This window comes from Varanus komodoensis, unplaced genomic scaffold (assembly GCF_004798865.1).
Source record: "Varanus komodoensis strain SLA01 unplaced genomic scaffold, ASM479886v1 scaffold13_3, whole genome shotgun sequence".
Lineage (NCBI taxonomy): Eukaryota > Metazoa > Chordata > Lepidosauria > Squamata > Varanidae > Varanus > Varanus komodoensis.
In genome coordinates this window covers 9,071,472-9,099,309 of record NW_025335409.1, presented here as the reverse complement: position 1 = coordinate 9,099,309, position 27,838 = coordinate 9,071,472, and the positions used below count along the sequence as shown (strand labels likewise).

The 27,838-nt window shown below is 40.9% G+C and overlaps 1 protein-coding gene across 6 annotated transcripts in view; it reads left to right on the top strand.

Annotated features, from left to right (window-relative positions):
• The window catches only part of ITPR2 (inositol 1,4,5-trisphosphate receptor type 2), a 257,101-nt gene that overhangs the window by 192,608 nt on the left and 36,655 nt on the right, over positions 1-27,838 (top strand). For 5 of the 6 annotated variants that reach the window (XM_044423128.1, XM_044423126.1, XM_044423130.1 and 2 more), the window contains 8 exons: positions 1,529-1,637; positions 3,436-3,623; positions 5,526-5,709; positions 8,949-9,205; positions 10,672-10,872; positions 13,341-13,451; positions 22,533-22,628; positions 24,609-24,725. In XM_044423128.1, coding sequence (XP_044279063.1) covers positions 1,529-1,637; positions 3,436-3,623; positions 5,526-5,709; positions 8,949-9,205; positions 10,672-10,872; positions 13,341-13,451; positions 22,533-22,628; positions 24,609-24,725 — 1,263 coding nt within the window. Of the gene's footprint in view, positions 1-1,528; positions 1,638-3,435; positions 3,624-5,525; positions 5,710-8,948; positions 9,206-10,671; positions 10,873-13,340; positions 13,452-16,417; positions 20,050-22,532; positions 22,629-24,608; positions 24,726-27,838 lie in introns of those variants that run through there. The other variant, XM_044423132.1, reaches the window with a different exon arrangement.

The following is a 27,838-nucleotide window of genomic DNA, read 5'->3' as shown; positions in this document are numbered from 1 at the left end:
TCTTCCTCTTTGCCATTGCAGCCGGCTTGTTCACCTGCTTCTGGCCTTGGCTCAGACAATGGCAGTGGAGAGAAGGTGGTACAATAGATAGTTCTTCCAGTTTGCGCTGTCAGTCAAGCAAGCTGGTGGTAGCAGTGATGTGAAGGGGAATGGGGAGCCATAGCTGCTGGTGACAATGGCAGTGAAAAGGTGGGCTCACTCAGGCAAAGGTCCCATGGAGCATGCCTTTCCTGAGAGTCTTCAAAAACCTGGAGCAAGCTTATGGTGCCCCAGCAGTATGACACATGTTCCTTTGGACTGATGGTGGAATGTTTTCAAATTATGCCATTTATGTGCATGGTGATCATAATTTGACATTCAGTTGCTATAAGTCCTACCTACAATGTGATATATGACATAGTGGAAATAATCTTTCAGGGCTTGCAATAGGCTTTCAGACTTTTAGATGATACCCGTATTTTCTGTAATTCATTAATAATTATGGTACATCTGAAATTCCATTGTGCTAGTGTGCTAAATTTAATAGCAGAAGCTGTTCCTCAGAAAAAGTAGGGAGTCATAACAGGAATGATGATTTCATGGAACTGCTGGGGTGGGTGTTTCCCCTGGGAATGATTTACCGTTGCATATGATGGGGCTTTTTCTCAGCAAGTCCATTTGATGCACCCCTGTCTGACACACCCTGTGGTCATGTGAACATTCCAGCACAGATGAATCATCATCATCTTTGGCTTAGAATAGGAGCTTATGGTAGATCATCTGTTCATTTAATTATTCTGAGCTGGGATGGCCTTGCTTGGAATTTTGTGTAACTCAGAATTCCAGTTAGCTTCCACTGGGATCCAAGAATTATCTCCAAAGCAGTGTATCTCCAAAGGAACTATCCCCTTGCCCAAATTGCAGATCCTCATACTATATATGGCAAGTATCAGAGGGTATGTCCAAATTGCTTCATAAGACCCTTGTCCCCCATTTTTAATGGTTTAATATTTAAACCTATTTTAAATGAATATATGAGTATAAACACACTTATGCAGACAAAAACATGCCAGTGCACATTTGCTAGTTTTGAATTTTAATCACAGTTTCCATGAGTAAAATAATGGGCTCCAAATATCACAGCTCACATAGATCACAAAACTAAGTATGACAGTCACATAGCTGTTCATAAGGTAGGTACACATAAATATATTCATTGAAATGTTGCATCTGCCCCCTGCATGTGTACAAGAGGAGAAGGAAGAACTGCCCCAGCCATAGGCTAAATTTGAGTTTGGTGGAGGGGCAGAAAGAGGGCAAGCAGCAATAGCTCCTCCTCTTTCTCTTCCTCTTCCTCATCCCCTTCCCCTGTTGGCAGTGAGCCCTGCAGCTGCCCAGTGACACAGAGATGTGTCCTCCATTAAGGTAGAGCGTATATATATATTTTCCTGTGGCTTCTGAAAAGAAAAGGGATAAGAATATGAATTTACCCACAAGGTTATTGACTGAAAGGGTGATTTTTCATATTATGTTTATCTTTCTATTCAAGGGCAGTAACCTGAGGAAAATCCTTCTCAATCGCTATTTTAAAGGTGATTACGGAAGTGTCATCAATGGCCCACTCTCCAGTAACTATGGCAAAGCCCCACAAGGAGGAGGTAAATAGTTACTATGCTTCAAAGGCATGATTTGAAACAAATACTACTCTTCTTTTTAATAAGGCATATCTGGATATGTATCAGGCAGAGGAAAATGTAACCTGAAGAGCAAAACATATTCGCATCAATTTCCATGGGAGAGAGTAATTCTCCTATTGCAAGTTGGTTTAGCATGCATAATTTATACAGGTCATTATATTTCCAAATATATATATATATATATATATATATATTTGGAAATATATTTATTTGGAAATATATTTGCTTCCAGAATTTACTACTGTAAATTTTGCAGCCTCTAAATGCTTACCTTTTGCTAGACCATGCTAGTATCTTTGACTTGAAAGGTTTACCCAGGACTGTCTGTATGCATTCTATAATAACAGAGTTAGTGAGTTTAAGCATATTGATTCTAGTTGGTGTGTTTATTCAACTCTGTGCTAGATTGTGGCTTAAATGTATTATTTAAATGTATGAATACATTAAATAAATGCATTCATGGGATAATTACAATATTTCTACACAAAGACAAAGTTAAATTCTATGACCTGTATAAATTATGCATGTTAAACCAACTTGCATTCTTTAAAAAATCATTTAGCTTAACTTCTTTTTTTAGTCAAGAGTAGGGCCAGGTGGTTTTTGTGAGACCTTAATACAATCATTCCTCTGTATTATAAAATACTACCTGGCATACCTTAAACACCTTCAGACCTCTGTGGAAAGTAATGAGGGCTAGAAACTTGCAGCATAATGCAGCAAGGTAGTGTGATTAGCTTAAGTTCCACTGATTTTTTTCCTCAGTTATGCTTACATTTTAACAGCTGAAAGTTGATATCTCAAGTAAGCTGAATTCTGCATCCAATAGGCTGTGCCTTTTGCACTGTATTATTGTTAAAAATATTAAAAGTATGGAGGCTTGCTGTAGCTATTGAGCATGGAGGATAGGACAGGGCTGGGCAGAAGGTATGCAATCATCCCTTGATGGACCACTGATAAAAATTCATGGTTCCTGGGATTCTTGCAAAGAATCTCAGATGAAACGATCATACAAGACCTTCTGGTGTTCTTAAGGGGAATTGGACCATAAGAATTTATCCATCTAGGCCAGCTTTGTTTACACAAAAGTTTGGCAGTGTTTTACATATCTGGGACCATCTTTGTGTAAAGCACAGGCTCTACTATACAACTTTGGTCCCATTCCAAAGATGATTATTCCGGAACACTGAATCCAGTTTAGTTAATGGCTAAAATTGTTATTAGACCTTGAAAATACTCTCTTGCTTTGTAAATGTAAAGCTGATAGGTTGAGCACAGGGACTTTTTTTAAAGGAACCACATAAGATGGAAAGCAGTTCCTTTTGAGCAGAGCATTGTGCACATGCTGAGTGATCCCCCCCACCTCCTCCTCCTCCTCCTCTTCTCTCTCTCCCACTCTCTATCCTCTTTTACTATCTACCTCATGTGTTTCAAAGTTGAGCCCTGACTTAGGTAAGAGCTTCTTGATTATGTTACTATTAAAATAAAATAGTAAATATTAAAATAAATTAAAATACTTACTATTTGTTTAATATTAAAACAGTAAAGGCTGGTGGAATGGCCCTGCTTTCCCCCTCAACTGTTTTAGCTGAGCTCTATTAAAATAATCTTTTAGCAGTATAGCCATGAATATTATTGGCAAATACTGAATGGGAGAAAATTAAGAAACGATACTTAGCTGGAGTTGATTTTATCTCAGAATTAAGCATATATTTTTAAACATATCTGAATATTGGCTCTTTTGGTTTTTGTTTTCTAGGTGGATTTTCGGGACAAGATTCAGATAAGTCTGGTGTGTCAATGCATGATATTCAGTGCCTTCTGGATAAAGAAGGAGCATCAGAACTTGTCATAGATGTCATAGTTAGCACCAAAAATGACAGGATCTTCTCTGAAGCCATTTTGCTCGGTATTGCATTGCTTGAAGGTGGAAACACACAAATTCAGGTACAAACTTGGTGTTGTTTTTTATTTTTATATATCAATTAGTACTGAAAACCTATTTAAAGAGGGAAACATCCTAAGGAATAATATTTTTGGCTTGTGTTTGTCTTTCCTTTGCCTTTACCCCTCTGACATATATTCTTCCTTTATTGATTCCTTCTTCACCCCTCCCATCAGGCTTAAGATTGTTGGATTAAGCATTACAGTTAGTCCCTGGGTTACAAACGAGTTCCATTCCTGAGAAAACAGAAATTTATCTTTGAATTTGTATGTAAGTCGGATCACATATAGTCGAACCTCCACATTCATGGGGATTAGGGGCACAGGACCCCATGAAAGTGGAAAGACCATGAATATTTCTACCCCCTGCCAAACTCACCAGCGCCTCTAATTTACAGCAAGGAAATGCGGGAGAGATTTCCCTCTCCAGATGAGCAAGTCAGGAAGACCCGCTTCCCTTTCAATTTCTCTCTCTCTCTATGGTAATGTTTTGGAGGCCTTCCTTCTCTCCCCTTCCACTTCTCTCTCTATGATGATAACAATTTCCTGCAGTAGGCCTTTAACGTGAGTTTTTAAATTAATAGGTTTTATGGCAGCTCGTTGTAACTTGGAAAGTGGGTTACAGTTGTAACCCTGGAACTGCCCGTAATTTAGTAGCTTATTTTTTTTAAAAAAAATGTTTTTCTTAAACTTGAAAACATGCTCATATGTTTGTAGTGTGGGGTCCCAAAAACCAACAAAGTGGTGTTAAGCATAGGCAGCATCTGCTCAAAACTGGCAGAACTGTAAAGAAGGTCACCAGATGTGCTGATCAGATGCCTAAGTGAAGCTGGAAACCTGCAACTTATCTAAAGAACCTTGTGTTCTTTAGATAACTGACAAATTTAGAATAAAAGCTTTGTATAGGAACATTTCCAAGTTGAAGCAATGAAAAAGGCAAACACAGGGCTGAACTTGTTAGGAAAAGGACTGAACACGAAAAGGGATCTAGAATACTGTATCCAGGTAGCATAGTAGTAGAAATGTACAAAAAAGGACATCTAAAATGAATACAACATGGGAGCACCTTTGCTATACAGAAAGGGTAAAGCATTTAGCACTATTTAGTCTATAGAATTATGAAAAGTGTGGACAGAGAGTTTGAGTTTTTTCCTCCCCCTCCTTTTTATAGTACTAGAACTCAGGATATCCAAAGGAGTTTATTGGCAATAAGATTTATAGTGACCAAAACAAAAATAACAGTAACAAAAGACTTCATGTGGCACATCATTCCCATGTGGAATTAATATACTACCACAACTCTAGTGATGTCTGTGAATTTAGATGGTGTTTTGTAAGGAATGCACAAATTCTGGGTGGACACATCTATCAATAGTTATTAGCCATGGTATCTAAGAAGAACCTCCATGTTTAGAGGTAGTATTCTTTTGAACACTAGTGGCCAGGGGCAAGCAACAGGGAAAGGCTATCACCTTAATGGGCTTGTGAACATGCCCACATCTGACTAGTTACTGGGGGATATAGAAAGCTGGGCTAGATGGGCCTTGGTTTGATGTATAAGGGTCTTTCTTAAATTCTGTGTGGCATTTACAATATTTGTTTTGTTTGCAGCCATTAGAAATAATTAGTTTATTGTTTTACATTTTGCTAGTAGTCACCAGAGGCCAGAAGCACATTCTTCTTGGTGAGCTTGGTTTGCGAATCTTAGACATGTGATGCAATATCATGTGGGCTATGGCACTGCTCTTTTCATTTCTGGAATAAGGCATAGGTAGCCATCCTCTCCATCTCTGATCACATGGCTGCAATGTAGTATTTATGCATCAGGTGTTATCATATCAAATATGTCCCTGCTACTGAAGTGCTGATATCTAAATGTCATTGTTGTTGCTTTTTCCACTTTAGTATTCCTTTTATCAGCAACTGAATGAGCAGAAAAAATCTGAAAAGTTTTTTAAAGTTCTGTATGATAGACTGAAAACAGCCCAGCAGGAAATCCGATCAACAGTTACAGTGAACACAATTGATCTGAGCAGCAAAAAGAAAGATGATGACAATGATGTGACCATATCGGTTCCCAAAAAAAGAGGTAAAGAGAACCAGGAATGTGTTTCATCACCAGTACTGATTTTACTGCAGACTTGGAACAATACAAAAAACATTTTCCTGGAAAAAAAACTGGATAAAAGGCTCTTCTACATTTGGTAGAATGGCAGTGAAATTTCCTACACACACATTAAAACATAAAATAAATATAGTTGTTATATGCCTCTTTCTTATTTATCAGGTGTCCAGGCAGACCTGCCAAAAGGTAACACAACCACAATTTAAAACATTGCAAAAGTGCAATAAAACTACACCAGTTTCTATCCACTTGAGAACATAACTTGAGCTCTGAAATAAAAGAACAAAAATAAATATGAGGCACAAAAGAAATAAAAATCCTAACAGCATGTAGACAATAATATTCAACACAAGCAATTTTTCTCCCCAACAGGATTTCTTAGAAAGATCATTTTTGCCTACTGTCGAAAGAATGGAAGAAATAGGGTGGCCACTTACACACTGGAAAAATGAGGAAAGGTGTCACCAAAAAGGAAGACAAAAGATGATGTGGATATACATACAATTTGTATTGATGCACATTGAGAAATAATGACTCTAATTTAAATAGACATAGAATATATCTTAACATGGTAGGGGAGAGTGCAATTCAGTTTGCTGTCCAGGTGCAAATTGTTTACAGAAGCAAGTCCCCCTGCTTTCTCATCTCAGGGTTCTTGATCAGACCTGGAGTGACAGCCCTTCAAAATAGAGGACCGTTCTCTGAGACTTACGAATAGTTGTCCTCTGTAAATTAGGACACATGGCCATCCTGAGAAGAGGCTATGCAAACCTCCCCAGAGAGGGAATTCCCCAGTCCGGTTATTCATGTGGGGACAGGCAGTGCTTCAGACACATTGGTTCCAAATAGTTTAAAGGCTTTATTAAGCAATGCCAGCACTTTGAACTGGGTCTTGACCCCAAAAGGTAATTTAGGGAAGTTGTCAAGCACAGCTAGAACTATGATTAACAAAATAATTTATTCAAAAGCCCTACTTTCTGTTGTCTTAACTCTAATCCCTTACATTGCCACCAGACAGGCAATATAGCAAGATTTGAGCTCTGGTCTCCAGGAACAATTTTATCACCTGAGGTGTTTTTCTAGACCAGGCCTTAATACTGGCACCACTTTTGATTGGAGGTGAGGAGTTCTATGTCTGAATACTTTCCCCCATGGAAAACTAGCACACTGGGGAGAAGTCTAGATTTCAACCCTTCTTAGCATCTCGGTTTCAGTGTGTGGGGAATTTCTTGCAATTCGCACCTGCAGTGCTTTGCCTTGATCAGGCCCAAAAGCTGAGGAGTTTCCATACTGTGAAGCAAATATCCTGTTTGTGTGTTTGCATGTGCATGCATGCTTGTGTGCACATGTGCATGTATTTGTTGCCATCATGACTGTCATGACTGAATTCTTTGTGTGTCTTGCTTAAGTTTGAGTGCACATTTCTATAGTCTTTATACAGGGTGGGCTAAAAGTAGGTATACAGTACTGATTGGGTCATGGAGGACCTTACACAGTGAACAAACTGAAGGAGTTCATCTCTCAAGCATTTCACAACATTGGTGGTAACTGGAATTTGTGTCACAGCATTGGGACCAGGTTCCAGGAATGCTGCAACATTAATGGAGACTAAACATGACCCAATCAGTGCTGTATACCTACTTTTGATCCATCCTGTACAATGTATGATGCCATAAGCTTGAACCAAATTCATGTTAGCCACCATGACCTGTAAGGGTTTTATTTCATAGGTTGTTGGTCTATGACTTTTTAAAAAATGTATATTTTTCTAGAGGGTAAAGCAAGTTAGTTTTTATAGCAAAAGCATGTCTTTGCATATCGGTTCAAGCCAGGAATAATTGCTTATTAAAACACAATGTGCACTCTCCATCCCCACTTTGCATTTTGCATGAATTAATAAATGAAATCATGATGTATACCTTACTGTGACATCTGAACCCAGGATTATAGTTCACTGTGCTTACACAAAGGCAGAGTAGTAAACTATTTTGAGACAGATTTTCAAGTTGACTTTATTTATTTATTTATTTATTTTAATTTCTAGACCACATTACAGAAGTAAAAGCAGTTTACAATAAGTCCAGTAAAAACAGAATCAGATAGGAACATCATGGAGCTTTTAAAATAAATGTAAAACCATAACAAGAAATGTAAAAGCCAAGTCCAGTGAGAGTGTGTTCAAGAGCTTAGGAGCAACACAGGAGAAATACTTTTCTTGCATGCCCAACATCATTGCCTCTGAAAGCAAGGGTACCTTCAAAAGAGCTCTTCTGCTGACCTTAATAACAGAACAGGTTCCCATTGAGATAGGCTTACAATCCTAGCTTCATGAACACAATAAATCATAATCCTGGATTCACACTTCATGCTAAGTTATCCATGCTGCTGTGTTCACCCACATCTGCATGCAGGAAAACAGCAGGATTGAAAGGGCTACATGCAGAAGCATGCATGCAGCTCTTTCACTTGCAGTTTAATAAGTCAGAATTTCTGGCTTTAAAGAGATGCACAAATACAGACTTGACTTTATAGCATCTTAAAGACTAATACATTTATTATGGTATAAGCTTTCATGGACCAGAGACAAAGGCATGGTTCACAAAAGCTTTTGCCGTAGTACATTCTAGTCTTTATGATGCTACAAGACAGGTTTTGGTTTCTTAATTATACACAAGGAAGCCACAAGCACCATAGACATCTCTGAGGGCTGACTTTAGATTCTAACTAACCAAAGGCAATTAGCAGTATCCAGTGCTATAAGAGTGCTAGGAGAAACCAGTGCTAGCTAAATACTGTTTGCATGTAATAGGGAAAGGAAAAAAGTGGCAGCTTCCCACCAAAGTTTGGCAGTGCAGATTGCTGCTGAAATTCAGCAGCAAACTTCTACCTTTTCTCTCTGCCTAACAAGTGCTAATGATGTTGCATGGGTATTGGTTTCCTCTAATGCTGTGAAAGCATTGGATACCACTCTATATTTATACGGAGCTCACACAATCTGTAGTTACTTAAGGTCCAGAAAGTCTTTACAGCATCCAACAGTTTAGGGCCAAGATGTATTTATTGATCAAAGTCTTTTAGAGTTGGTCCTGACCTCACAACTCATTGGTAGCTCCCCTAGTTTGGAAAATATTTTGTTGTATCAATCCCCCACCTCCAAAATTCTATATTTTATTCTAATTTTGCATGTATTATTTCCCCTGTAGTAAGAGAATCCAATCTGCATCTGAAAGAAGGTATGAAAGGGCAATTAACAGAAGCCTCTACAGCAACATCCAGAGCTTATTGTGTGTACCGCAGAGAAATGGATCCAGAAATCGATGTCATGAGTACAGGAACAGATGCAGGAAATGCAGATGAGAAATCCTCAGAAGAAATTACTATGAGCCCTGCCATTGTAATCATGCAACCAATACTGCGGTTTCTTCAATTGTTATGCGAAAATCACAATCGGGAACTCCAGGTATGCAGCTGAATGGGCTGTTTGTTAGCTTTAACCACGACAGGGGAGGCTGCTGACTTCTGTGCCAGTGAGGCTCCTTATCCTTTGCAGTTTTTATTCTCAGCTTTATAGGAACAATCTGTGGTGCTCCAAGAGGTTGGATCTAGTTTGGGGACAGAATGCAACACCAGGAATCACTCCAGTAAAGCTCAGCATATATTCTGCAATGGGCCAGTTTCACTGACATAGGAGTCCCAGCCTCCCCCAAGAAGCAGCCATATAAAAGTAAGCCAAGCATGTGGGGTGGGACCCTTTCTGGATGAGTAGGGTCCCAGACTACAGACAAAGATTTGTAGAGGAAAGCAAGCTTTTATGTGTTTTTACAGCCCAGATCTTCTTTCCTTGATCTCACGGAAACTGAAATTCCAAAATAATTTGGGATAAACCATGTGAATGGATTTCAGTATCCAGCAATAACATATGTATGAACGTGTAAAGCTATCTTATGCTGAGTCAGTCCCAGACCAAATGAGAAACCTTCTTCCTTATTATGGCTGCAAATCAGCATCATATAGATAAAGCTCCTTTGCTCAGCTGTAGGTCGCATTAGAGTCCAGATAAACTTGATTGAACCTTTCAATCAGCTTGAAAGTGACTGTAGCAATGTGCTGGCTTTGTTGAGCATATACATTTCAGTCAATTGGTATTTTTAAAAGTGATGCAAAGAAAGCTTTTTTTCATATATAAGTCTTTAGATGTGAACATACAGGTGATGCATTATATTAACATGGGAGATGGCTTTAGAACAACTTAACTTTAAAACAGTCAGGGCTGTCTCTCCATAAATGTAGCTACTTTATTTAAATGATTTTGATATTTGTGTTTTCTGCCCTAGAAATTATTATGGTTATGCAGGCATGGTTTATTTTTATTCCTGGTTTTAGTATTTCAGTGTTTGAATAGTGGCTCACTTCAGACATGTAAACCCATGATTTCCCCATGGCAAATACACCACATGAACCCCTCTTCTGGTGGTACAACAAACCACAGTTTGAGAGCTGCTTAACCTGCTTTTGGTTTCCGTGTGCTCAGCAAGTAGCATCAATTCATAAGTTCCCTCTTGCCTCTCTTGTTCAGTGCTCTCTAGAGGTGGTGCAATGACATAACTATAGTTTGTCAATGCAGACATCAAGCCAAGTTAGAGTTAGTACATACTAAAGCAGTTCAGACATGAAATAGTTAATAGTTAAGCTTCAGTGAACCCTGGTTTGGAATGATATCTTAATTGAACAGATAGAACTAACAGGAGCAGTGGGAAGGGAGGACTCCAACTGTTTTGGATGTCAACTTCCAGCTCCTCTACAAGCATGGCCAGTATTTGGGAATGCTTGAAGCTGATGTCCAAGACATCTGGATATCTACTTTCTACCCATCCCTGGTCTAATGATATGCATGTTTACTTATCACTTCCCTATCTTTTCCCCCAGAACTTCTTAAGAAATCAAAACAACAAGACCAACTACAACCTAGTATGTGAGACACTGCAGTTTTTGGATTGTATTTGCGGAAGTACTACAGGTGGGCTAGGACTTTTGGGCTTGTACATCAATGAGAAGAATGTAGCTCTGGTGAACCAAACACTTGAAAGCTTGACTGAATATTGCCAAGGCCCATGCCATGAAAATCAGGTACCTTAAACCTTCACTGAAGAATATTAACTGGATGTGTAAAACCAGAACTGAATGCAGAAACAATGATAGTGACCTAATCAATAGTATTGTAAAATTCTTTGCGCTTCATTTTTCTGTATGGTTGAAAATGGTATTGAAAGTCCAGGTCTATAAGAAGCCAGAATTTCTCTAAATTAAACCAGGTTTTCTATTATTTGTTATCAATGAACATTGCTAATATTGCTAATTGCATAAAGTTCAAGTCTCTGTTTTTTTTCTTCAGATATTCAGCTGTTTGTAGCATTGCTAGATTTCAGCCCAGAAACCCACCCTTGCCATCATTCCAAAGATGTAGGAGGAGATTGTGCCACTGTTGGGCATTCCCTGTTTATCTTTCTGTGTCTGCAATTGTCCTAATTGCTTTCGCATAAACTATAATCTTCATCAGAGGTCCAGTTGTGTGTCCCCCATCAAAAAGGACTAATTTGGTAGTTTTATGAGACAGGACCTTTTTTGTAGCAACAGCCTGACTGTTGAACTTGCTCTTGGAGGAGAGCAGGTTGAGTCTATCCCATCTTGGTTTTGGACATTTAGCATGCAGCCCTATGTATGTTTAAGCAAAATACAGGCTTGCATCTCACAGCATCCCCCAGCTGGGGAATGCTGAGAGTTGTAGGAAGTTTTTCTGTCTAATCCTGCATAGCATGGTACCCTTAGACATGCTATAAAATGGTACTGGTTTGCCAAGCCTTGAACAGATTCGGATATTGTAAGGTTAACGTTTTAAGTAATGTTTTGGGGTTATTTTGTTGTGATATGTCTGTATTGTATTTTTTAAAATGTACTGGAAGAAGAGGGAAGCAGACAAAGCAGGTAAGCTTGAGCATACCCCTTTCCAGTCTGAACCACAGCACAGATGGCACTGGTGGTTTCCCACTGGTTCCTACTCCCTCCCCTGCCCAGTTAAGAGTACAGTGGAGGGGCCCTGAAAGTGGGTGGGAAGGAGTTTTCCCTCTGGTCCATGGTGTGGCTACATAGAATTGGTCAATAGATAGAGAAAGCAGAGGAAAGAGAGCTGATAGAGCAGGGAAGAACATGTGGGAGGTCGAGCAGCTGCACAGTCTTCAAGGCATTGTCAAAGGTCAAGTCGGTTTTTCCAGATGGCTACTTGGCAGTCCTAGGAATCTGGGAATGGGGAATAGGAGAGCCTCTCATGCCAAGATTCTGCATATTCATTTGCACATCCCTAATCACATCTTTGCTCCTGTTCCAAAGTACAGACATGGACATGTGTATATATTTCAGTGGCCATGCCCACAAACAAACATGTTGGCATCAATAGCAATGTTTCTGTGCTTTTTTAACTGATGGAAGGTATTTTAATGTAAGTGCATGCTTGATAACATACATACAGAGATGGTGGCAGCCAGATATATAGGCAGACTTTGTGGAAGCACAACCTTCTCCCGCAAACCATGAGACATCACCTCCTTCTCGTAATGAAACCAGTACCAATGGACAGATGTCTCTTCCTCTTTAAAAGTCTTGTAACAGATGTCTTGGTTATGTGGTAAAGATTTTAGCAGGTTTTAGTTCTGAGAATTCTCAAGTTTTTGAAGGTTTAGATTTGTATGTTTGGGCAGTGCAGAAATATGTTATGATTTTACAAATATGCTAGTTTTTATGTAAATCCCAAAAGAAATCATATGGAATTACTCTCTGAACTTGAAACACAGCATGTAATATAGCACAACAAGGTTCACACTGCTAAACATTCTTTGGTAACAAAGTACCATTAAATCACATACAAAATGAAAGCTAGACAGAGTCCATATCACAGAAAGAATTTAAAACTTCCAGTACTTTCATGTATATATTGATATTCATGATAATGTTTCTATACATGATGAATAGAATGTATAGAGTGTTTCTATAGCACTCTAGAGTATTCACAACCTAAATACTATTTCAACAATCTGGAAGGGGGCAGTGGTATCAGTGCAGCATCTTCCGTGTTGCTCAGCACTGCAGAGTTGTAGATCAAGTCCTTAGATGTAATGTGCTGGACCAGCTATGGATCCGATAGTGTAACCTCAGGCTAATCCAAATAAAATCTGTGGTTAAAACTCCTACAAGTAGTCTTTTTAGGTGGGCTTGGGGATTTGTATGTTCAGACTGTAACACTGAAAAACATTTCAGAAGTAGATTAAATGCAAATATAGTGCCTCCCTAACAAGCATGACATTGCAAGATCATTTTAACATTTGCTAATCGATTGAAAATATCTGTTTGTATCAACTTCAATATAAATGGAAAAATGAATTGACCAATCATTTTCAGACTTAGGTGCTTGCAGCACTTAACAAAAACTTAACAGTACCATCTCAATTCCCAAAAGACCGTAGTTTAAAGAGAGCCTTCTTATATCTAAGTATCTGCACTGTTTGTGCACAGTATTGATATTTTTCATTCTTTGTATTTTCCAGTCCTGCATAGCTACACATGAGTCCAATGGCATAGACATTATCATTGCTCTGATCCTAAATGATATCAATCCTCTTGGAAAATACCGTATGGACCTCGTGCTTCAACTGAAGGTATGGCATTTAATCACAGGCTCTTCCCCAGCCAGCACAGGAGTTGTATGACAAAGTACCAAAAGGCATAAATATGCATTGGTTTATGTCTTTAGGTTCCCTGTGGTCCAGTTCAATATGCTTCTGGGCTTGTACAGTAGGTCATAACGGGTTGCTTGGGTGAAAAACACACAAGTTGTGCCTGAATATTGGTAGAAGACTTCCCCATATTCCCAGTAGTGACATATCAGGAGTCCTACTTCATTTATATTAACATTTGTATGCCCTGTGATTTGCCAAAATGCCATAATTGCTGTGGCGCATAATAATTAGAAATAATTCAATAAAAGCAAGAACCATTGCTGGTACTGACTGCCTGGCTCCAACATGATGGATAACATTCATTACTCAATGAGTGGGACATCAAGTGTTAATTTGTACATGGTAATGAGCCAGCCCAGACTAAATACCAGAGATATATCTTTAATATAGAGATGCCAGTGTTTTTTAGCTGAACAAATTCATCTGGAATTTATTGGGTGATGAAAAATCAGGTGATGGACATGCATGTGTGACCAAGCCCCTATGTATAACACAGATTTAGCAGTTTCACATAACCCATAAACATTTTGAATGTAGAAAAATCTTAAGTAGTTTGAATATATTTGTAATTTGAAGTCCATACAAGTGATTGCCCAACTTTCAGGAGCTAGTCCTAATGTATTTTATTTACTAAATTTATTCCTGCCTTAGTTCCTTTCAAGCAACTCAAGGCAGCTTACACAATTCTCCTCCTCCTCTCAGTCTTATCCTTACAACAACCACCCCCTGAGAGAGGTTGGACTGAGAGCCTGTGACTGGCCCAAAGTTACCCAGTTGGCTCCATGGCTACACATGCTATAATTAATGGTGGTGAATTCAGCATTGGACAAAGGAGGGATTTTTCAACTATGGCTCTCCTCCCTTTGGTATTCTTTAACAAGGAAGCACAGTTTGGCCCCCTCTTCATATATGCATCTGTATGCTCAGAGAAATTTTATTCCCCAAAGCTTTTGACTGCTCTGGTAAAATGGGTTTTAAATGGCTTTCTAGTGCAGTTTCATTCTGCTGCTGTATATGAAGTGTGTGTGTAGCTCTCTTTGATTTTGTTGTGGTATTTTAATGCTTTTAACTTTTTAAAAAAAATGTATTTGCACATGGCTTTAAGGATCTAGGCAACTTGGAAATGTGCCTGAAATGTGATGAATCAGTCAAAGTAATTGCCTTCTGGATAAAAGGCCTATTTAAGGCTTCCTGGACATCCTCTAGGCCCCATTTCAGGGCTGTGGAACATGACTGAAACAACAGGAGGCAAGAAGGTCATCACAGAAAACCAATTATTTTTTTCTCATTTTTTGTTTATCCAATATGTTTTGAGCCTGCTGCTCTTTTTCAAGATGGTTATAGCCGAAAATCACCAGAGCAAGAGCCCTTTCAGTGGTGATGCCTCAAGTTTGGAACATTCTCCCTAGACAAGTTTAACTGAAGCTTTCCCCAATATCATTCTAATGCCAGGCAAATACTTCCTAATTTTCTTAGGCTTTAACTCTAGCTGAACATATTTAACTGCCCCATGTTTTGTTTTGTTCTTAGTCCTTCTGCTTTATTGAGCTGCTGCTTTTAGCTTTTTATTTTAACATGTGTTAAATATGTTATGTAAGGCATCCTGAAGTTAAGAGTATAAATTCTAATAACACACATACATACACATTAAAATTAATTAATTATTCCTATGATCAATATATATGAAAGTAGCATGGTTATATTAGCTACTTATGCTTTATAAAATGTGTTGAATAAACAAATTATCCCTTTGGTATACAGAAGTATATGTTTTGCATATTCTTTTCCACAGCACATTCACTTCATAATATATATAAGCTATTTTTCAAACTATAACCAGATGTATTGGCCTACAGTTCCCACCATCCTTCACTAATGGCTGTGCTGGGTAGGGCTGATGAGTGCTGCAGAACAAAACTTCTGGCTGCTCCTGTCTTAGATATATGTGTTCCCTGTATTTCCTTTGATGAAGTTGTCTTGCATAGGAATGATTTCCACTACAGGCATCACAGCTTGCTTTGATTTCTCCATCTAAGCTTGCCTATTTAAGAGCTATTATGCATTGGCCATTGATTTTTAGAAGCACTCCCAACTAATTCTTCAGTCTGTTGTATCTACACAACCTATCTTTCTCAACCACTGTGTTGCTCTACGTTGCTTTTATGGAAAACAAAAGGTAAAGCTCACAAATTAGTACAGTCTTATCAATTAAATATTCATGTTTAATTGTATGGATTGTCAGTTTGATCCATTCTAAGATTCCAGAGTTTGACTGAAAAACTTTGTTATCAAACTATATTCTGCTCAAAATAGAAAAAAAGTATGTGAGGGCATTCAAGCAAAAAGCAATTGGGTATTAAAACAGAAAAATTGTACAAATCTCTCCAAGAAATTAATATTTCCTTTATTTAAAATTAATTTGGATTCTGTGCGAAAGTATATTTTCCTGCATCATGGTCTCTGCATGACACATTATGGGTGCTGTACCTGCACAGTGCCTGTTGCTGGGAAGATTTACTAGCATTAATGGTTTTCGGCGGGAGCTCCACACCCTTCCCCCCGTAGTATAAATGTTTGGAGTGCCTGCCCTTTCCCCATTCTGCTTGCGACCGCCATTTGCCGTGCCTCAAGCCTTTTCTCTTCACTTGTCTACTCATACTTCTCCACGAAATGTATAAATCTTGAACTTGTCTCTTTTATCTTAATCTTTACTTTACAACTTTACACTCCCAAACCCAGTTTGTCTCTTACCAAACCTCTACCCTTATTTCACCCCCTTCCCTTCCCCTTTCCAAAATAAAATACAATAAAATCCCTCTATTGTAGTTCTTTCCCATAAAACTATCTCAGTTTGCTCTTTCTCTCTTCTCTTCTCAATGGCACAGCGGGCGGCCTTCCGTAAGTGTTCTCCCACTGATCCTCATGATCTGTGTCTTCTCTGTCTTGGAGAAGGACACAGAACCGACATTGCCAGTCGTTCAACTGGCAGGCTTGCAAAAATCATGACAATAGGCTGTGCAAAATGCTGTGGGACCAAGTACTGGTTGTGATGAAGCAGGTCTCAGCTGAGGCCAGCACTTCAGCAGCTTCAGGCCCATCAAAAGCTGCTCCTTCTCGCCCACCTGAAGGGGACCTGATTGGCAAGGATGGAAAGCGCTCCTTGCATTCTCCTCCCCGTAAACTGAAGGAGAAGAGGAAGCATGTCAGGTCTGAGGAATGTCAAAATCATAGTGTCTTAAGAAGGACAAGTCTGACAAAGCCAAGCGCAGGCACAAAAAACATGACAAAGTGCCCTGCTCGGACCCGACTGCTGCTTCGATCCCGACTCCAGCCAGACCTCCAGTCCGCCATTCTGTCATGTAAGTGACTCAACCAGCGTAACCCCATGGATTACCATCTTGGCACCTTCCAGTCCTGAGCATTCTGATCCGTTGGCCAGAGGGCCCATGTCTGATGGGAAGATCCGAGAATCTCCTCATTCACGACCAGACCAGCCACCTGTGAGATCGCCAACTCCAAGGGCACCTCAACGCCCATGCTCCCTCTTACCACCGCAGGCTCTCGCACCACACTGTCGAGGTACTGGGTCCCCCTAACATATGGGGAATTCGATCCTGATCGGCCTTATCTGTGGGATTTCTACCCCCCCATATGGATACTACCCACAACCACCAATGTGTCCCCACCATTCCACTCCTCATTCGGTATCAAGAGACGCTCTGTCAACTTCTGCTGCAGCTCTCACCCATCCACCACCATCTCCTGATGGGTCCTCATCTAGCCCACCATACCAGTCCGATTCTGACTTGGAGGGCTCCCAACAAGCCTCTACCTCTCCCAATGCTGTAATCTCCACTCAAGGTCCAGGATCTCTGGGTGACCCCCAGGGTAGTTTTTCTGAGCTACTGTTGAGGATGACAAAGTCACTGGAGATAGATATATAACACCATTTCGATGCCAATCTAGATAATATCTGTGACATCGTACATAAAGATGACCCTTCATCCATCGCCCTGCCATTCATCACCACTCTCCAACAGGCAGTGACTGATACCTGGCAGCTCCCAAATCATCCACATCCCACCTCTAGACGGTTAGAGGCGATGTATAAAGTTCAGGAGCAGGACATTCCGTTCCTGCTTAAACACCCACAGTCAAACTCAATAGTCATTGAGCTGTCGCAAGGCCAGCAAACCAGAGAACATTCAAGGAAGACAGAAAAATCAACATGATGTCTCCCTGAATCTACGCCGCAATGGGACTCGGTCTATGCAACTATGAGGCCACCATAGCCCATTACCAATTCTTCCCTTGGCAAAAGATCGAGTCCCTCACTGCATACCTCCCAGACCAGCAAAGGGAGCTGGCCTGCCTGTTTATTGGTGAGGCAATGTAGCTATCCAGACAACAACTAAACACGGTGAGGCATCATGTCAATTGTGACTCCAGGGCTCTCGTTGGTGCTGTAGCCCTTCAGCGTCATACCTGGCTGTGATCTGGAAACCTGCCTCAAGAAACTAAACAATGCATTGAGAATATGCCATGTGACGGCTCTGGACTTTTCCATGTGAAGACAACTTGAAAATATTCAAAAAGCTTGCCTGACCACATGACACATGGAAGCTCCCTTGCAGCAGAGACGTAAGTGGCCATGGACCGGAACCCAGTACCGGTACGAGCCCTACCACCAGCCATACCCCATGGGATGCCTGCAGTATAGTCAAAGTCAGCAGAGGAACCGAGGGCAAAATGCACCACGATACCAGCAACCTAGGCGCCAACCAGAGGCAGACAAATGACGGTGCTGATGAGACACATGAACCTCTCCTCAATCCATCAACCTACCTTCCCCTCTCCCTTTTGAGGACTGGCTGCAAAGCCAACTTCCCATCTGGGAGTCCATCACATCTGACAGGTGGGTTATTTCCATAGTAGAGCATGGATATAAATTGAATTGGAGACTGTGCCGCCTTCTGATCCCGATTTATAAACTTCATCGCTCCAAAGGACTGCACGGTTTCTACTCCAGGTACTTTATGCTACTGAAACGAGATGGTGATCTATGCCTCATTCTGGACTTCTATGGACTCAATAAATAAATTAAAATAAAATAAATTCAGAATGACCACTCTCCAGAATATACTTCCATTGCTCAGGAAAGAGGATTGGTTCGCATCGCTGGACTTGAAAGATGCTTACTTTCACATCAGCATCCATCCTGCTCACAAGTGCCTCCTTTGGTGCACTGTTGGTACCGATGCCTCCGAATATAACGTTCTTCCCTTTAAGCTCGCCACCGCTTCAAGAGTCTTTACCAAGTGCATGGCTCCAGTTTGTGCCCATCTTAGACTGCAGGTTGTCTACGCCTACCCTTGCCTTGATGATTGGCTCATCATCTCCTCATCGAGGGATGACCTTTTGACCTCGATTGATGTCACCTGTTCTTTGCTTGACCAACTGGAACTGGGTATTAACACTGAGAAATCATGCCTCTTTCTCTTCCAGGTCATCAGCTTCATCAGAGCATGCCTGGACTCTCTGCACAAATGAGCCTTCCTTTCTCGGGACCGACAAGAAAGACTGATCACCTCTATTTGCCAGATCAATGCCCAGCAGACTGTTTCTGCACATTCGATTCAACAGATGCTTGGTCATATGGTGTCAACGATTTCGGTGGTGTCAAATGTGAGATTGCGAATGAGACCTTTGCAGCTCTGGTTCAATCGCAATTTCCACCCGGACCGCAATCAACCCAACTGACTACTACAACCTCTGCACTTGGTCCTCCAGACCTTGTCCTGGTGTACTGTTGATACCAATTTCCTGCAGAGTTCCATTCCGTGCACTTGAACCAAAAGTGACCCTTTATACCGATGCTTCACTGACTGGATGGGGTGCCTATCACATGTCTCTTTGGACCCAAGGCATGGACATGAGACCACCAGGAATATCAACTACCTGGAATTGCTGGCGGTCTTCAGAGCGTTATGTTCCTTTCAAACCTTCCTCCAAGACCACACAGTCCAGATTGCGTCAGACAACATTGTGACCGTGTTCTATGTAAACTACAGGGTGGTACAAAGTCAGTACCGTTGGCACATCTCACCCTTCGCATGTGGAACTGACCCACAGGATTACTGCTCTAGCTGTCCATCTCACAGGCACCGACAACGAGGAAGCCGACTCCTTCAGCAGACACATGTCGACGACACACAAGTGGGAGCTAGATCGACAAGTCTGCTTACACCTGTTTCAGCTTTGGGGAACACCAGACATAGACTTGTTTGTGACCCATGACAACTCTGTCTGCAGGTCATACTGCTCCTGAGCGGGCATCAGCCTGAATTCAACTGGGGATGGACTCATGGTTTTGTGGAAGAACAAATTCTTCTATGCATTCCCACTGATACCGCTAATAACAAGGACGATTGCCAAAATCTGGCAAGATGACATGGAATTCTCATCACCCCTTGGTGGCCCTGTCAGTCGTGGTTCCCCACTCTTCTCCAGTTTTCACAAAATAAATTTCTTCAACTACCTTGAGTTCCTCATCTAATCTCTCAAGAACACGGTGCCATACAACATCCCGACCTACATTCTCTGAATCTCACTGCCTGTCTCATTCATAAACTCTTTCTTCTACATCAATACTGACACTTTCTTCAGTTTCAATACATGTACCTTCAGGATTGATGCCTGCTTCTTCTATACCTGTATCTATAGCATCAGAGCTTTCCAATCCAATACTGCCTTCGGTATCAACATCAGTACCGACGTCTTCTTCGGACCTGACAAGCTTTCATCCTGATATACAGTTTATTCTTCAATCTGCACTACAACTGACCACATGATGCTCCTATAGTGCCAAATGGAAGCACTTCACCTCCTTTACTGCTGCTAATCAATTTCTACCTCAATCTGCTACCATCGAGAATATCCTACAATTTCTACTCTCATTACACCATGGGGGTCTTAAACCTTCCTCCATTATCGAGGATGCATTGGAGGTTTGTCTGTTTTCTTCCATTACCTTGTGGGTCAATTCCTGCGAGGACTACAAAAGCTTCAACCACTGACTCGATTGGTAGTTCCGACGTGGAACCTCTCTGTTGTCCTGCAAACTCATACAAAGCCTCCATTTGAACCACTAGCCACAATGGATCTATGCCTCCTTACTTGGAAAACAGCTTTTCTAGTAGCAATTACTTTGGACAGAAGAGCCAGTGAACTGTGTGCCCTTTGTGTTGACCCACCATACCTAAACTTCCACAAGGAGAAAGTGATTCCACACACCAATCCAACCTTCCTGCCCAAGGTTGCGACTCCTTTTCACCTTAACCAGGACATTGTGCTACTGGCTTATTTCCCTACTCTGTCAACACAGATTGAGCACTCCCTACATAGCCTGGATGTCCAGCGCTGTTTAGCCTTTTATCGATCCCAAACTGAGTCATTCAGGAAAACTAAACGACTTTTTGTCAAATACTCAGAACACAACAAGGGAGCTCCTATCACTACTCAAAGACTTTCGAAATGGATCGTTGAGACGATTGAACTGGCTTATCACCTTTCACAACTGGACTTACCCATTACCCTGAAAGGACACCCCACAAGAGCTGTTGTTGCTTCTTCTGACCTCCGTGCAGGCATCCCCTTGCAAGGTAGCCGCATGATCTACTCTATGCACTTTCACAAAGCACTACCGCTTGGATGTCAAGGCGAGAAGAGGACTGCTCCTTCAGTCGTGCCATCCTCTCCACAGTTCTTCAGTGATGACACCATTCTGCCTCCAGGTGTGGTAAGCTTGTTAATCACCTATAATGTGTGATGCACGGAGACCATGATGAAGAAAGGCAGGTTGCTTACCTGTAACTGTCGTTCTTCGAGTGGTAATACTGTTTGCAAAGGTACGTCAAACAGATTTCAAATTCCTTTTCTACAGTGATTGTGAACATCCCTGTGTGTGTACAGGCTGTACCATGGATCAAACCAACATGAAGGGAGGAAAAATGCATATGAGAGGACAAGAAGAAGGGGAGGCATTGTGCAAGCTGGGGGGAGGAACATGTGGCCCTCCAGCTGTTGTTGTATTCCCACTCCCATCAGTGCAGCCAGTGGTAAGGAACAATGGGAGTTCCAGCCCCAACAACATCTGGAGGGGCATAATTCCACATCACTATTGTAAGTAGTGGCATGTGGCTGACATTCTAACAATAATTAGGAGATTGGTAGCACTGCATCATAACAAGGCCATGATGATGTGTGAATTCCCTTGGGACATGCTTCTAGTCTGGTTGCAAGTCTTTTGATTCTTCTCATCTGATCAGCATGACACTCAATAAGAATCCTAATAGAACAGAAAAGAATTAATCATTGACAAAGTCTCTTGCAAAATGCATTTTTCTAAAATGTATGCTTGCTCGAAATTGTTATGCATTTATAAACATTGTTCTATTCCTAAGGAATCTCCCTCTGGATTTGGAATGGGATATAAAGACTTGCATACAAAAGTGTAGTACTTACACTGAATATTTTTCAAAATTAAACTTAATTCTCCCCATATACTTTACATGATGTTTCTTACACACCCTATGTAAGCAAGGTAAATATAAGGTGTGAGAGAGTGGCTGTGTCTGTGGCAGTTATTTCATGATATAGCATAGCATAGCATAGCATAATATATTTATATGGATATTATATGAATTACTTATTTAGGCCTAATATATTTAAGCATCTTTATGTCAACATTGCATTGTTCGATATTGCTGGGTAGGTGGGGTGGCAGACTGGGACGGCAAATCTGAACCTTCAATTAGTTAGCTGTGCATTACACTGATGACATATCTGCTGTATAACAAAATAAACAACCAAAAGGATGCAAGAAGTTTAAAATATTTATCTAATACTAGCAATCCTAGTAATCTCAATTAAGGCAAACACAAGGCTCATTAATTCATGAAATAGATTTTAACCATGCATCAATTTGGTTTTGTTCTTCAGAATAATGCCTCAAAGCTTTTGCTTGCTATTATGGAAAGTAGGCATGACAGTGAGAATGCTGAAAGGATCCTTTTTAACATGAGACCAAGGGAGCTTGTAAGTAAATTTCTGCATGTTCTGAATCCCTCTAATTGCAAGTGCTACCATCATAAAAAGTAACAAATTATTTGATATAGCTGAATGGTTTGATCAGCTGAACAATGACTAGTTGATGCCTCAAGATGGAAGCAATCCCTTCCCATCCCAATGGTTCTTTAAACAGGTGAGGCATACATGATATCTGTCTATGACTTCATGATTTTTATTTGTTGCAAGCATTATTTTCTGCAATTGTTTTTTTAACTAAATTATCACACTCCAGTAAGTCATCTAGGGAAACATTGTGAATTGGGCAACCTAAGCTGTTTGACTTGAGATAGAACTCTAACCATAAAAATGTGTATTATGAAACAAAATAAATGGGCTTAAATGCAATTAAGCATTTTTGCTATGGTTGTTTTTTGAAAACAGAGCTTGTTCTACCCCAGGGACTTGGGGTAAGTAACAATCATTTGGTATAGAGAGTCCTTGATAAACTTACAGTTAAAAAGGGAAAATTTGGAAGAGATTTACAAAAATTTGTACAGATTTACCTCTACAACCAATAACACTCAGCATTTATAGCACTTTAGAGTGTTCAAAGCTGTTCATAAACATCTTTTTCTTGTAATGTTGATAGTCCAAAGTAGTACCCTCTAGATGTTTCCAGCCTTAGCTCCCGTCATCCCCAGACTGCATCATGCGAAATACTGGGGGTTGTAGTCCAAATAGGTGAAGGGAAAGCTGGGGAAAGCTGTAGTAAGCTGTGCCAGTAACTATTCTTAAATTGTAGCATTGGGAGTGGAGGTTGCCACTAGCAGACAGTAGCTTGCCTAAGGCCATCTGGTGAGCTCATGCAAGAACTGAGGTTCAACCAGAGTCTTCCTGGACCCTAGCTCTTTTTTTATTTAAAAAAACTACTACTATACCACACCATTCCCACCCTCCAAGTGTCTGCAGTCTTTAAAATGGGCTGTAGATGTGTGGGAACAGCTATTATATGAGTAGATTCTACATGGCTGGGATACTGTTGCAATCGTGCAACTGTGTGGGCAGTTGGGTCACTGTGTTATTTAGATGTAGCCCAACCTATGCGGAAGTCATTTGCAAGAAATCACTTTCCATTTGGCTGGGGCCATGTTTGAAGGCCACCCTTTAGGGTCACTCTCCAGCAGCTGTGAACAGCCATGACCTCGTGCTGTTTTCACACACTGTCTCAGGCATGCACATGGATAAGGAAAGGCTGTGGCTGCTTGTGTGAGAGCAAAATGGCCCCCACGAAGCAGCCTCCAGTCTCCATGAGCATGCTGTTGCTGAAGCTAAGTCATGGAAAAAGTCAGCCAGAGGGTAACTTTTCAGCCCATATGACATTTCAGATATTGTCTCCCGATTAAAAATTGGTTGTTGACCTAGAATTTAAAACATGGAACAACTACCATTCACAGTTACACATGTAGCTTCAGAGTTTGCCACAAAAGCATAATCTGGTAAAAATGCTTTCTTTGGTCCCGTCTTTTCCTGTAATACTTTGGTTTGCACCATCAACTTCTAAAAAACATTATCTGATTTCTTTTTGAAGAAAAAACAAGTTCCGTATATAGGTGAGGTTGCCTGAGGAAAGAAGGATTACCTGACCTTTACAAATTATTTATATACCTGGAAGGAAGCAGTTGGAAACACCTATTGATCAGCAACTTGGAAATGAGGGATTTTACTGTCTACTTCTTTGTTAGGTTTTCCCCTTTCTTTTTATAGGCTATCCTTTTACTTTTGCGTAGAATAATTTATTTTCTCTCCAAAATTTCTCTGCATTCAAGAGGACTCAATTAAAACAAAAACTGGACACTGCGATTTTTAGATACTTTCCTTTCATTTGGAAGATTTAAGTAGTGGCATGTTCCTTCTTAAGTGGACTCTCGAGATTTGCTATGCACTGTTTCACCTTATAGAGTTAATTTGAATATAACATGAATATGTGTTGCATCAATTATTTTAAAGGTGGATGTGATGAAAAATGCATACAACCAGGGGCTTGAGAGTGATCATGAGGAGAGCGGAGATGACAGTATTTCTCCAAAAGATGTTGGACATAATATCTATATATTAGCCCATCAGGTATGCCATTGTCTTGTCCTATGAGTGCTACACAATACAGTCATATGCATGTTAGGACAATGTTGCATTTTAAGGAGACTTGTTACAAATAATATAAAGATAGATTTGGAAGTCCTCAGAATAGTCATTGAGCCAGGCAAGAACCACTAATTTCCTCCTGCTCCGGTATGCTTAAGGCATAATCCTATGCAAGTTTATACAGAAAAGTTCCTGGCATCTCTAAATAGGCTATCTGGGGCATGCTGCAATTGTAGGACCCTTTTCCTTCTAATCTTGCATAGGCATGCTCCCTTAACCACCAGCTTAACCCTCCCTCCACTTCTCTCTTGCTGAAGTGAAGCAGCTTTCATGGTGGTAGACAGATGCTTCTTTTCTTCATTCTGTTCCTCCTTTCTTTGACACTTATGGGTAGCTGCTATTCCAGAGATCCACATGCAGGCACTCTGGAAAATGAAGGGGAAAGGGAGGGATCAATATGCAACCACCATGACCAGATAAAGGGGATGTATAGAAATTTGCCATCACTGCAGTAAAAACTGCCAGGTAAGAAAGTTTGGGAGTCTTGAAGAGAGGGATGGGAGCACATGGCGGGATCAAGGATGGAAGAGGGGCTCACAGGTGGGATTTAGATGCCTTGTATTCCTGATGGGTTTTCACAACTGCTTGTAAATCGTTATGGAAATAACCAAACCATTGTCCAACTTCTCAGGAAAATAGCTTCTTTAGCTAAGCCCAGTTACAAAGGAGGCTCAGGCAAATTCATGCAACTCTACTCAGATTGTCAGGCAGATGCTTGGTTCTTTATGAAAGACAACATGAATTTGCTAATGCCTCCTATGTGCATATTATATAAGTGGCCTATGTAATGATTTCAATAATACAACTTACATGGTTGCCATTTTCTTGATTACCTTTCTGTTCTGGAACTTTGGATCATACCTCAGCTCATGGTTTCACCCACTAAAGGTTTTCCATTACCAAATAATTAGGGTGCAACCCATGAGATACTTATGACATTGCTCCCGTGTCAATATTTCTTATGGTAAGCCAGAGAATTTGGGTCAGTGATGCAACTGAATTTGTGCCTATACCAACTCTATTCAGTTATTGAGAAACTCTGATTTGGGGAATAAGATACTTCTGATCTCAAAAGGATATGACTCTTATACTCTTCTGGGTAAGGTTTGTAACTGGTGCTCACTGCAGTCTGATTGCTTAAGTGACCTCATCTCCATCATACTTCTTCCTCACCTTCCCATAATTCATCCTTTTGCATCTAATGACCCATCAGTCTGTGTGTAGCTCTCTGGCCACATGACTGCCAATAATTCTTTTGTTTTTGATGCTTGCCTGGGACTGTCTGAACTGCATTGGGTCAGACTGCATCTGCTTTGGTGTGGAGTGCAGGTTCACCAAGTTTCAAGCAACAGAAACTCCAGGATGCCTTTGGCCCTGCTATGCTTTACAATCTGTGTGCTTATCCCAGAGAGCCACAGAAACTAGACACAAGTTCCTCTTTTGGTTATCACAGTCTTATACACTGACAGTTTATTTTGGGGGCACCCAGACTCTCAGTTTCTGTTGCTATTCAAAGGGCAATAGCCAGTTCTGCATTTTGCACCACAACATCCTTTCCTGCCCTTCCTTGTGGTTGATCTTACCAGAAGAAGAAGGCATTCTTGTAAGTCACTCACATTCTGTGCTTAGAAAAATTACACATTTTTCACAAACTGCAGTAAACATAGCACCACATGCTCCTTGGTGAGCTATGGATTGGTTGCACATATCCCCTCATACAAGATGTAGAAGTTTCTTTTTTCCTATTAGGTCTTCCCCTAGATTTCATTCTGTCTTTCTTCTTTTATTTCTGACTTCTCCACCCCCTTTCTATCTGCCACTTTAGGTCACTGTTTCCATAAATCATGAATGACTGACTTCATTTCCCTCCTGAAACTTCTGCTTCCAGCAACAGCAGTGTCCTATCTCGTGTGTGAATATTTAGAGCTTGTGGTGAAAAGCAAATTTTACATAACACAGCTGAAACACTTCTGCGAGTTTTGCACGTGTAGCATAATTTCCACATCACAGTAAAGCACTGATGGGGGAAGGAGGAATTGACTGGAAATGTAGTCTGTCTTTTGCACTCAGCGTCATCAGATACTTCCCATGACATATGTTTTTTAAAGCATTTATACCACATGAACAGTGTTTATTATCTGCAAGGAAAATGCCTGTCACCCTGGTGGAGGTGTACATGGCCCGTGTGTTGCCTTGGAAGAAGATACATGTCTTTGTGTCTGCTGCATGGTGACACATTATACAGTCCATGGTGTTAGAGCAGGGGTTCTCAAACTTTTTCAACAGGGGGCCAGTTAAAAGGTGGTGGCGACAGGTGCGGGCCGGTGAGGCGGGAGTGCCCATGGGCGCGGGCCAGTGAGACGGCAGTGGTCGTGCAGTGGTGGCTCACTCACTCGGAGATCTCTCAGTGAGTTCAAAACCATCTCCGAGCAAGCAAGCCGCCATCTCACCGCCTGCGTGGTGAGGCGGGTGGCAGTGGCTTGCTCGCTCAGAGATCTCTGAGCGAGTCCAAACCATCTCTGAGCGAGCAAGCCACTGCCTCATTGCCCATTCGGTGAGACAGGTGGAGGCAGCAGGTGCAGGGAATCCAAAACCTCTGAAGCAGGCTGGATAAATGGGCATGGTGGGCCGGATCTGGCCCATGTGCTGTAGTTTGAGGATCCATGTGTTAGAGTCGATTTTTGGCCTCCACTGTCAGCACTGATGCACAAAATTTTCCAATGCTCTATTCCTCTAGATGCTGTGCTTTTTTCCCCCTCTTCTGCATATAACCAAATGGCAGTTATTCCAGATGAGTGAAAATCAATTAGTACACTCATGGGTATCACGGGCATGTGCATATTCAAATTTAGACAGTGACTGGCTAGGTTAGCATGTCATGAGAAGCCATAGTGGCTTTTTACCCTTGTTGGTCTGTTGTGTTGTCCAAACTCAGTTTCGGAATTTTCAGTGCATCAAGTACATTTGGTTTCTCAAGACTGTGGAGAGAAATAACGGTTTATTGTATGATTTCTACACTTCACTGTGGCTGCTAG